Below are 11,017 nucleotides of genomic sequence, written 5' to 3'. Positions count from 1 at the left end.
TCAGGCAACTGGGGGTAACTGGTAAAGTGATGGAAACTGGTAATATCTAAACCTCAGAAATTACCTTCTCTGTGAGACATTGCCTGCTGCTGAATGTCCTGCCATACAAAGAAGGTGTTTAGTTGTGGTCATCTAAATGCCAGACACTGTACTGTCAGTATCCAGCTACTTGCAGCATCTTTTAAACCCCCTGATGTGTGGAGAAGCCAGCTGGCCTCTGCACCCCTATTCGTCTGTAGATACCTCTGAAATCAGAGAAAGAAGCAGGTTCTGGGGACATCAGCAGAGGATCAACAGTACTCCTCTGGGGTCATCCGTCAGTCCTACACTGTGCAGCAGTGGAGTCCCATTTTTATGCTTTCTGACAGTAAAGCCGAAAGATGATTAACATGACCCCAGGGAACAGTAAGGGAAATGGCCACCCACTGGCTGTTGATGCTTATTGTAAGTCAGAATGATGGCCTATAGAAGGATACGAGTGCTTCTGGCACTGAGACCATCTTTGAGTCATGAGTGATTGTCATTCTTCCCAATGAAGCCTTAACCATAAATAGTAGTAGTATGTGAAATCAAGTATTTGAAAACATAAGCTTATTCCAGATTAGTCTTAACAGTGAAAGTGTGACAACAGATGAGGGGAGCAAAGCATTAACAAAACTGGATAGTAAAATATACATGTCTTTTGTCAGAGTGTGAGAACTGAGATGAAAGTAGAATCTCTGGCTATTTCAATGAGAAGGTAGCCAAAGCTATGCGACATCACAACTACAGAGAAAAGACTTTTCTCTAGAGAAAAACCCTAGTCAAATTTTCCTTCCTATAGAAACTACCTGAAGCAGATACTACTTTTTCTTTTGTCGTTTTATGAGATACTGAAAAAGTTTGATGTACTTGCTAATTTGGTTTCTTCCAGATGCTCTTCCAGACCAGCAGAACCTGTAATAATTTGATGTAGCTATCCTGGGCATCCCAGGGCCACAGTCACAGCTCAGTGGTATGAGCTTGATTTTCATTGCTGTATTTTACCAGGGCTGTTTGATCACAGTTGTATGAAAACCTGCCATAAGATGACTGTCGTTCATCTGAAGATGGTGTTAAATTGATAAAACTCTGCTTTTTAAGTAACTCTTTACTCTCCCCAGTTTACTAAATGTGAAAGTGGAACTAGCTCATCAAAAACTTACATACGGAGGTAAAGCAAAACCAGTCACTTTTAAGACAAGTACCAAGATTCAAAAGGCAGCCAAGCCAAGGAAGTAGAACCTCCAGAATGTTTGCAACGGTCACAGACTAGGATCTAGATGATGCCTGAGTTGAGCTTACCCATTAAATCCTTACTCTACCAGTTCTGTACATATGTCTGATTGCATACTAGTCTCCCTGCGGGATTGTTTCCTCATTTAGTTCCTGGTCCATTCTCAGCGTGAGTCTTCTCTTCCTTCACACATTTGCCCCAACTCCACACAACCGTATTCCAAAACTGGAATTCCAAATTCCATATTTCTACGGGTTCTCTCTGTGATACCTATGTGCTTCTCAAGCATCCATGAGTCAGTGTCCCTACTCTGGGATATCTTCTTTGCTCTGATTATCTGATAAGAGAGGTGTCTAAATTTGAATGCTCTGTGGCTGATGCTGACCTTTTGCTACTGTCACATCACTTAGCAGTTCCAGTGCAGGGAATGTGTCTACAGAGCGAACCTTATTCAAAGATCAGCCAGAATTAGACACGTCAGAGAATTTTTCTCTGTTGCACTTCTAGAAATTCTCTTGTGTGTGAACTAAGGTTTCTTTCTTATAGCTCAGAAATTTGTGCAATTTGGCCTAATGAGGTATGTTCATGATGACCAAATTTCAAACTTTTTTCTTCTAAGTGCAAAGGCATTACAGCTCCTTAGAAAAGTAGTTCTTAGATAGTTATTATTTTAGCACAGAAAGTGTGTTAGTTAAGAATGAGCTCTGGAAACCAGCTGAATGGTTTTATAGAGTGCATACCTCTCAAACAGGGAACTTTTAGTTCAAAGAGGTAAAACTTGACAAATTGAGAAGTATCTGAAAATAGGGCCCAAAAGGAAAAAAAAACTGTCAGGCATCCTGAACTAGCAGCAGTGATTCAAACCTTTCTCACAGTTTTTTGGGGGACATGCAAGCCCTGAAAGAACAAATACACTTTCTGAGTAGCTGCCCCAGAGCAGTGTTGGTGCAATGCCATTTGAAAAAATAGAAGCCTTAGCGCTGAGGAGCCCAAAAGCTGATTAGGTGAACAAGCCCATGCTTACTGCGTACTGGCCAGGGAGTGCTTATTCTAAAGCCCCTTGTTAGTTGCTGGCATGACAGCTCTGGCTTGACATTTAGATTCATACAGTCTTCAGAAGGTAAAAGCCACTCCAGTCCCCCTCCAGTAACAGGCGGTTCTTAAGAACCATAAAGAAATGAAACTGTAGGACTGACACATGGGCTGTCAGTCACAAGGGAGAGACACCTGGAGGAACTGAGTTGATCTAAACAAATCCAGGTGGTTCTAGTAGCCAGCTTTTCAGACCCAGATTTCAGAGCTCTCTGTCTGTGTCCTGTCAGAGTCCCAATATCGAGACAATGAGGATCCTGTGTGTTTTCTTTTTCCTGGGCACTGCTGTTTCTCATCTGGCAGCATCCTATCAAATGCAGAGCTGCGTTGTTGACTTGCATCTGTGACGGATCGAGCCCTCTGGGAGTCGGCATAATTGGAGATCAGCAATCTGGATTCCTGCCTAGGAAGCATCAGGAAAGCGTTTGTACCTGAAGCAGAATCAAACCATATTGAAAGTAATGGGAATGTTTAAGCTGTGATGACTTTTAAAAAAATCCCTCTGCTACATTATTTTAGTAAATATTTGTAGGTGTCTGTAATAGGGGGTAATTGCTGCATTTCCTGTGAAACTAAAGGAGAGCAGTTTTCAGTAATATTGGATAAAAGCAAGGAATTCTAATGGGTGGGTTTAACCTGATTTTTGCTGACAGATAGTGCTTTTCAGCAGTTCTCAGGTGTCTCTTCTTGCAGCACACAAAAACTAGTTTGTGCCTGGCTTTTCCCTTTACTGATACAAGAATTCCACAGTAGCTGGCAAGCAGTGAAGCATCCCCCTTTGTCAGGGAGCTGGGATGGCTTGCATGTGTCGAAATCAAGAGGGGCAGTTACGAGCGGGGTGAATAGGACGTCTGGCTGCAACTATGAGAAGGAGGAATGGTACATAGGTGCCAGCAGGAAGGCGAGCATCTACAGAGGAAGGAAGAAGGGAGGGTGCCTAGCACTTCTGTAAGTCACAGAGATGAACTGCAGCTCAGAGGGGCTGGGTTTGGTATCGTGGCAGTGCAAACAGACAGCTTTCAGGCTAGGTTGGAGCCCAGGTCCCAGAGAGTTCATGAAATAATTTGTATCTCAAAGGATGTTAAAGAGTTATGAGGGATTGCAGGCAATTGGGGTGCAGGTATGCTGTTATGGCTGTGGATGGTGTACAAGACATTTCCATGTCTTTGCACATGTTTGTTGCACCAATGAAGTAAAAAAGAATTTGGTTTGGGAATTTTGAGAAAAGTTTTGCATCTCTTCTTTAAGTTACCCGCATCTGAGAAGGGAAGGACTGTACATTCAGAGTGCCCACAAGACTGGTGCTAGAAGAAAGGTTGTGCTAGAAATGTGTTTCTACTTGAGGGTGGAAAACAGCTGAGCCACTATTCCATTTTCACCAAGGGGTGATGCACAGAGCTGGGGGCAGTTAAAGGGACATACCATTTCCATTTCAAGGTGGGACATTTCCTAATGAGAAAGTGAGGGGAGCAGAGGCAGCTACTTTTCCAGTCCCCATCCACAGTTTTTCTGTAGCGAAGGCCTACACCCCAACATTAGCCTGCTCAGGATGTGTGCCACGTGGACCACCCAGAGGAGAACAGAGTTGCAGCATGTGCCATTTAGAGCTCTTGGCCCCAGCAGAAGGGAACCCAAACACAGCAACAGAGTCAGAGTCTAGCCCTGACAGTGGATCCATGAGTTTTAAGAGACTTAGGAAAAGAGCACAAAAAAGGAAAGAGTAATAATATTAGGAAAAAACCCCAAAACTCCAGCTCGCAGTCTGATGAACTGCTGCATCCCCCAAGAGCTTGCTTCACCTCCTTTTTCTAATCCTGGTGCAATGCTTATAATGCTTGATGGATCTGGGTAGGTTTACAGTGGTCACTTTGTAGATACACACTAGAGTCAGTAACAGAATGAACAAAAACTGAATGTGAGTTTCAGTTAGTTTCTTTTTTTTTTTTTGCAACTTTCTTTCAGAACAACCTCAATATTTACAAAGGCAGGGCAGCTCCCATGTTCCCACATTACAACATACTGCTCTAGCTGCATTCCTGCTAAAAATGAAATAGGAATGGTTTCTGAACAAAAATCAGAGCCTGTGATTTTTAACTGTCTGTCCCTCCCATCAAAGCACAGATTATGGTGAAAAGATAATTGTAATTGCTTTCTTAGGACTCATCATGAGACAGTTGTAGCTACGTCACTGATAGATTCCTGAACATAACAGTCCTCCTCAGCTCCCAGGCTCAGAGCAGAATGCAGGATAAAACCAAACCCCAAACAAACAAACAAAAGTCCCCCAAACTCTTCTAAATGAAAGGTTTCAGGAAAAAGACATCTAAACTGGATTCCACACTTCCTCCCCAACACCAAAAAAGTGTACAACTTTCCAGGCTGGAGTAGAAAGGTTACATATAGCACTGCAATTTAATTCACATGACAATTAAAAAATACATGAAATGGTCTTCCTTATGCATGAGAAAAGATTATCAGAGTTTCCCCTTTTCCTCTTTTAGCTTATTAAAAATGTAGCTCCTTCAAGAGTAATAAATTAACTCTGAAAGCATTGCTTAAGTAAGACACAGGTTGTGATTAAAGGAAGTTTGGAGTTCGAGAGAAGTCTGTGTTTGAAAAACGTCCTCAGTGTTTGGAGTATTGCATATGGCTTTTGACAACTAATTTGGGAGAAAAGTGGTACGGAATGAACCTCAACAGGAAAAGCTCTTGTTTTTTGTCACTTTGTGACATTACTGAAACACCGTTTCCCCTCATTTGTATTTTCCCCCCTATAAGTTTGTGTTAAAATGTATCAAAACAGAAAAGACTTTGAAAAAGGCAGCAGAACTGTCATAAAGGATGACGCTAGCTAGTCGGGAGGTTATGCTTTATTATGTAAATCCATGTTTGGGGGTATTTTAAAATGCATATCGTATGGTTAGAGGCAGGTAATTAGCTAGATAAACTATACTGCTTCCAAATAAAGCATACCAGTCTATAACATAAATGCCAGGGGCACAACTTCGTGTAGATCTGTGACCTACCTGATTGACCAAAACTGTCCCTCACCTGTACCAGTCAGTCTCACTTGATGGAGCATTAGCCACGAGGCTGCTGGTCCTTGCCAAACCCCACTGCTCAAATCCACCTTGTCTTCCTGCTCCTGGGAAAAGGTTCCTGCAGTGCTTTCCCTTGGGTAATTCCGTAGTGTTGAGCACCCTGAGCTTGAATTCAGTTTGGAGCAGAAGGAAATAAAACTTCAGTCTGCACATAAATCCTTCATTTACTTACATATAAAACCAATGAAACAGTACATTTTTCCCTTCTTTTTCTGTAATTTACAAATGGTTAAAATTATTTTCCTGGCAGAAACATCCATTTCTTAACTGCTTAGTGCCCATGCTGGCAGCACCAGGCTGCAGCAATGGCTCTGTAAGTACCAGCACTCGCTCTGGAGGTACCAAGAGGAGCTGGATGAAGAACTTGCAATGCATAATTTATTCAGTGAATATAGGCCCTTTTTTGTGCTTGCAAGAACTCTGGGGAAGGCAGGTGGGCTTGGTTGGTTTTTTTTTAATAGTTTGCTGAAATTCTTTAAGGAATTGCAGTGTGTTTGCATGCAGTACCTGTACACCGGTGGCTTGTTAAGAGATGCGTTTTAATGTTGGCAGTTCAGGTGCGGGGTACACATGGCCTGCCCGGACAGGTGCCATGCAGCTCCTGGGCTCTGGCACCGGAAAAGGGCAAATGTTGGGAAAGCGCTTCTAGTGAGTGCCAAGACACTTGGGGTAACATCCACGGTTCAGCCGGCTCCATCTCGCCTAAATATGCCTGATATCCGCAGCACCTCACGCGTCTGAAAGAAAATTACAGCGTGCGCGGGGGGTGGTAGTCATTAGAGATACGCAAACTACAGGCTGCGTGGCCGTGCGCCGACCGGGGCACCGGCCTCCCGCTCCAGCCCGCCGGGCTGGGCCGGCCGGGGGGACCGCCGCTCCCCTCCGCAAACTTCCCGGGGCACAAAGTTTGCCGGCAGTTCCCCGCCCGCCCGCGGGGAGGGTGACAGGGCGCAGCGCGGGGGGCGCGCCCTCCCCGCCGCCCCCTCCCCTCCCCTCTGCGGCGCGGCGCGGCCCCGCCCCGCCGGCAGCCCCGCACCGGGCGGCCGCGGCCGCAACGCCCCCGCCGCCGCCCCCTGCGCTCCCCTCCCGCGGCGGGGGCGGCCCCCGCGCTGCGCCGCGGCCCGTGCGCGCCGCTCGGCGGCGGCCCCGCCAGCGCTCGGCGGCGGCGGGTGTCCGCATCCCTGCGTCCTCCCGGCGCGCTCCCTCACCTCGGCGGCGATCGCCTCCCGCCCGCCCCCGCCCTCCCCTCCCCCGCACCGCCACACGCACACGCACTCCCGGCGCTGTGTGCGAGGGCGGGCGCCGGGAGACGGGCGGCGAGCAGCGCGCCGGCAGAGGAGACCACCGCGCACACGCACACACACACACACGCACACTCCCTCGCGCCCGCCCTCCCTCTGTGCCTGCTCCTTCCTCGCCCCCCGCCACCTCCCCTGCTCCCCCCTCCTCCTCCTTTCTCTGCAACGAGCGAGAGAGGGAGAGGGGGGAAAAAAGCCACTTACAGGTATTTGTTTAGTGGATCGGCGGCTTAATTTATCCCCCCCGGCCCCCCCACCCCACCTTCCCCACCGCCCCTTGCAGTTTGTTTACAAGTATCAAAGTTGTAATTGAGGAGCTGCCAAGGCACATCTGGATATTTTTCTTCTTCTTCTTCTTCTTTGTGTTAGGGACTGATGTGCAACTAATTAAAGGCAGACAGGCTGGTAGCGTCTGCACAGTCAAGCCCCCCCAAATAAAGAGCCTGGTAAGTGACTGGTTTGCTTTTCCCCCCTCATCTTTTCCCCCCATATTCTTCGCGGGTTTTGTTTTGTTTCGTTTTTCGGTTTTTGTGTGTGTGTTTTGGGTTTTAGTTGTGAGGGTTTTTTTAGGGGGGTGGGTTTTCTTTTTTTTTTTTTTAATTTTGTGGGATTGTCAGGGGCTCTTTTTTTTTCTGTTGTTCTTGTCCTCTGGGATCGTAAAAGTAGCTTAATGCTAGACTTGGGCAATAAAAGGCGTCGCTATATTAATTTATTAATTAATCTGCACCCGCCCCTCCTCCTGAATGTTAAATATGACCTTTGATCTCTCTGTCTTTGGCAGAGCAGACATGCAATATTGAACGTGTACGGTCACATTTAGCTTAAGCAGGGACGGAATCACAAAGCCCGGCTAGCAATTTCTATTTATTTATTTCATTCGTGGAAAAAGAGGGCGATAGTTAGAGGGGGAGGGAAATCAATAACTGCGTCTCGGGTACCCTTTTCATGCTCCGGAGATGCATCGATTAAACAATAATGACCCGCTTGGTGGGCACCATCATTTTCTCGCTGCTGGTGGCAATAAAGCCTGAGAAGGGATCGCGGAGAGAGAAAAGGTAGCCAGCGAGGGAAGGTTTTGTGGAGAGAAGCCAGTTTAATGCTGGGGGGAAAAGGGCAAGAAAACGCATATGACTTCTGGCATAAAAGGCTGAACGCTAACATTTTATTCCTTACCAGATGCGTGGCTTTCGTACACATGGCTGGCAAAACTAGTTTTATTGAGTAGTTGTTATCGAGGACATGCAGCTAGGTTTTCCTTTCTGGAAACGGGAGAGGTTTTTTTTTTCTTCTGCTGTATGCAAATCCTTCGCATCCCTCCAAGACGACGCTTAGCCTAGAGCTCTCCGGGGCAGCCTTTGTATTGCCACTAGACCTGTGAAGGCAGCGAGAGTCTGGGTTTTTCCCTGACGTGGAAACACAGAGGTGGCTCCTGCGAGCTCGGGGTCTTTTTTTTTTTTTTTTTTTTTTTCCGACGGAAAGACGCCCGCCAGTCCCCAGTGCAGCCGGGGGTGAGGTTCCTTCTGTAGATTTACGCTCCCTTCATCTGGATTTGTTTACATAAAGCCCGCTTTCAGTGCACGACGCTGGGAGAAGACGAAGTTTTTGCACTCGGTAGGTTGGGCTGCAAACGGTTCATTAATCTAATTATGATCGTAATTACCGTAATTGATAACCATTTTGAACTAAACATACCGGAGTCTGGAAACTAGACGTAGCCCCACGAGTGCCTCACGAGCGAGCGTTTCTGATCGATAGCCCTACATCAGAAAAGGTGCTGGAAATATCTGAACTATTCAGGTAGAGCATCTGGAAAACAAAGAGGCAGTGTTCATAAACTGAGGGCATTTTAAGTTATGCTTATGTTTGCTTTAGTTCGCGCAGGCTGCCATAATATACCTTCCTCACTGCCATGAACTAAAATACCCCCCTTCACCTCCCTGGGGGAGAAAGGGGCGGTGGGAAATAACACGGACGCCGTGTCCTTAGCCCCCTCCTAAACTTTCCTAACCTGAAGCAGAAAGCCATCTTTCCCCGATGAGGTCTAGTTCAGCAGGTACAGCGACCTGTCCTCCCGAGCGTTTCCGGGCTGTCTCTCGGCGAAGCCCCCTGCCCCGCGGCGCCCGTAGAGGGGCTGTCCCCGTCTCGGTGCGTGTGTCCCCAGCCCTCCCTGCGCAGCCTCCGGCGGCGGTGGCGGGGAATCCTCCCCGAGAGGCTGGGATAAATACTCCGTCGTTAGTACAGCTGCAGGCGCCGGGATCACAGGCTGTGAAATTGCTTAAGTATTTTTTTTTTTTTTAAACCTAGCCCCGTGCCCCCCGCGGCCCGCAGGCAGCCCCCGCGTGCCCGGAGGCGGCGGGGGGGGGGGCCGGGGGAGCCGGTGCCGCCGCAACCAGCGCCCGGCGGAGCCAGCTGTGCCGGCAGGCAGCTAATGACCGCCGGGCTCAGAAGGACACCGTGGCAGCTGGCGGCTCCCTCCCCCACCTCCCTCTTTTTTCTTTTTTTTTCTAATTCCTTTTATTTATGTTCCCCCCGCCCTTCTTCCCTGCCTTTTCATTTTTCCCGGTGCTGGTAGGTGGGCAGCTCCTGGTCCCCGTATCGTGTCCCCCGCCCCCACTTTGTCCCGGGACCGCGCTTGCTCCACCCGGGCCGGCGCTTCGAGCCCTCGGCCCGCGGGTAGGGCGGCGTATGCCCCCCACCCGTGTGTGCTCCCCCCTCCCCCGGGGTGGCCGTGGGCGGCCGTGAGCGCCCCCCGCACGCGTGCACCCCCTCGGAAATGACTTTTTGTGTTTCAGCTGCGGCAGCTCCCGTGAGGATGCCGGAGGAACGGCTGCCCGGCCAAGCACCGACCGCGGGGATGCGTCCGGAGGAGGAGGAGGAGGATTAAGCGACCCCCCCCCCCCCCCGCCCCGTCCCTCTCCCCCCAGCCCCCCCGTCCCGTCCCTTCCCGCCGCCCCCCCGCTCCGGCCACCATGAACACCAACGTGTGCGTGGAGAGCGGCCCCAACCCCGAGGCGCCGGGGCTGCCCAAGGACAGCCACCTGCCCGAGGGGGCCCTCAACAGCCTTGTGGATTACAACTCGGAGATGGAGAGGTACCGCTCCTTCGCCACCTTCTACAAGACCAACGGCGGCGCCTTCCCCCAGGCGGCCAAGATCGCCCGCATCACCACCCCCATCTTCCCCAGCGCGGCCGCCGCCGCCGCCGCCCGCATCGGCATGTCCCCCTGGAACTGCGACACCGCCACGGCCGCCGCCGCCACCGCCATGCTCTGGGGCAGCGGCGGCGGCGGCGGCGCGGCGGGCGGCGCGAGGAAACCCTCCTCCTCCTCCTCCTCCGCCGCCGCCGCCGCCTCCGCGGCCGCCGCCGCCGCCTCCTCGCTGCACGCCGGCAGGGGCGGCATGCACCACCGGAGCGACTCGCAGCGGCTGGGCAAGCCCGGCTGCCCGCCGGCCGAGCAGCCCGCCCTGCCCATGGCCAACGGCAACTTCCTCTCCACCCTCGCCCCCGAGCACTGCCGGCCGCTGGCCGGCGAGTGCATGAACAAGCTCAAGTGCGGCGCCGCCGAAGCCGAGATCATGAACCTCCCCGACCGCGTCGGCACCTTCTCGGCCATCCCGGCGCTGGGCGGCCTCTCCCTGCCCCCCGGGGTCATCGTCATGACGGCCCTGCACTCCCCCGCCGCGGCCTCGGCCGCCGTCACAGACAGCGCCTTCCAGATCGCCAACCTGGCGGACTGCCCGCAGAGCCACGCCTCGGCCTCGCCCGCCTCCGCCCTGGGCGCCGCCGCCGGCGCGGGGGGCGGCGGAGGCGGAGGCGGTGGCGGCGGAGGCGGAGGGGGGGCCGGTGGCACCGGCGGCGGGGCCGGGGCCGGGGCCGGGGCGGGCAACCCCGCCAAGAAGAAGCGGAAACGCTGCGGGGTGTGCGTACCCTGCAAGCGGCTCATCAACTGTGGAGTCTGCAGCAGTTGCAGGAACCGCAAAACGGGACACCAGATCTGCAAATTTAGGAAATGTGAAGAGCTTAAGAAAAAACCGGGCACTTCGTTAGAGGTCAGAGGAGATGATTTCTTTTTCCCCAGCCTCCCGCCATCCCTCCTCAACCCCCTGCCCCCGCCCCTCCAGTGCTTCTTGTCTAGCTTCAAGATGCAGCATCCCTTCTCCGAGGCCTCCTTCAGGCTCTGAGGGAGCCCCCGCCGCGGGCGCGGCTCCCCGCGGCGCGGCCCCGCCGCCCGCCCCTCTCCGCCCCGCAGGGAAGAGAAACGCCGCCTCCCG

At 51.6% G+C, this 11,017-nt stretch overlaps 1 protein-coding gene and 2 long non-coding RNA genes across 7 annotated transcripts in view; 2 read left to right on the top strand and 1 right to left on the bottom strand.

Moving 5' to 3' along the window:
• Positions 1-6,910: 6,910 nt before the first annotated feature.
• Positions 6,911-9,659, top strand: LOC116443999. The gene is made up of 3 exons (XR_004240143.1): positions 6,911-6,952; positions 7,116-7,192; positions 9,539-9,659. It is a non-coding gene; the product is annotated as an uncharacterized LOC116443999 (long non-coding RNA).
• Positions 7,592-10,437, bottom strand: LOC116443998. 2 transcript variants are annotated; one of them, XR_004240142.1, is made up of 5 exons: positions 10,348-10,437; positions 8,755-8,958; positions 8,439-8,552; positions 7,920-8,118; positions 7,592-7,773 (listed from the first exon to the last, which is right to left on the bottom strand). It is a non-coding gene; the product is annotated as an uncharacterized LOC116443998 (long non-coding RNA). The 2 variants fall into 2 exon arrangements; XR_004240141.1 differs by having other exon boundaries at positions 7,592-8,118; positions 10,348-10,434.
• CXXC4 (CXXC finger protein 4) overlaps positions 9,660-11,017 on the top strand; it is a 57,468-nt gene continuing 56,110 nt past the window's right edge. For all 4 annotated transcript variants that reach the window (XM_032109015.1, XM_032109018.1, XM_032109017.1 and 1 more), the window contains exon 1: positions 9,660-10,795. In XM_032109015.1, the coding sequence (XP_031964906.1) occupies positions 9,716-10,795 (1,080 nt within the window). In that variant the 5' untranslated portion in view covers positions 9,660-9,715. The remainder of the gene's footprint in view (positions 10,796-11,017) is intronic.

This window comes from Corvus moneduloides, chromosome 5 (genome assembly GCF_009650955.1).
Source record: "Corvus moneduloides isolate bCorMon1 chromosome 5, bCorMon1.pri, whole genome shotgun sequence".
In the NCBI taxonomy this organism is placed as follows: Eukaryota; Metazoa; Chordata; class Aves; order Passeriformes; family Corvidae; genus Corvus; species Corvus moneduloides.
Note: the sequence above shows the minus strand (reverse complement) of the source record. Positions and strands in the feature narration are given on the sequence as shown.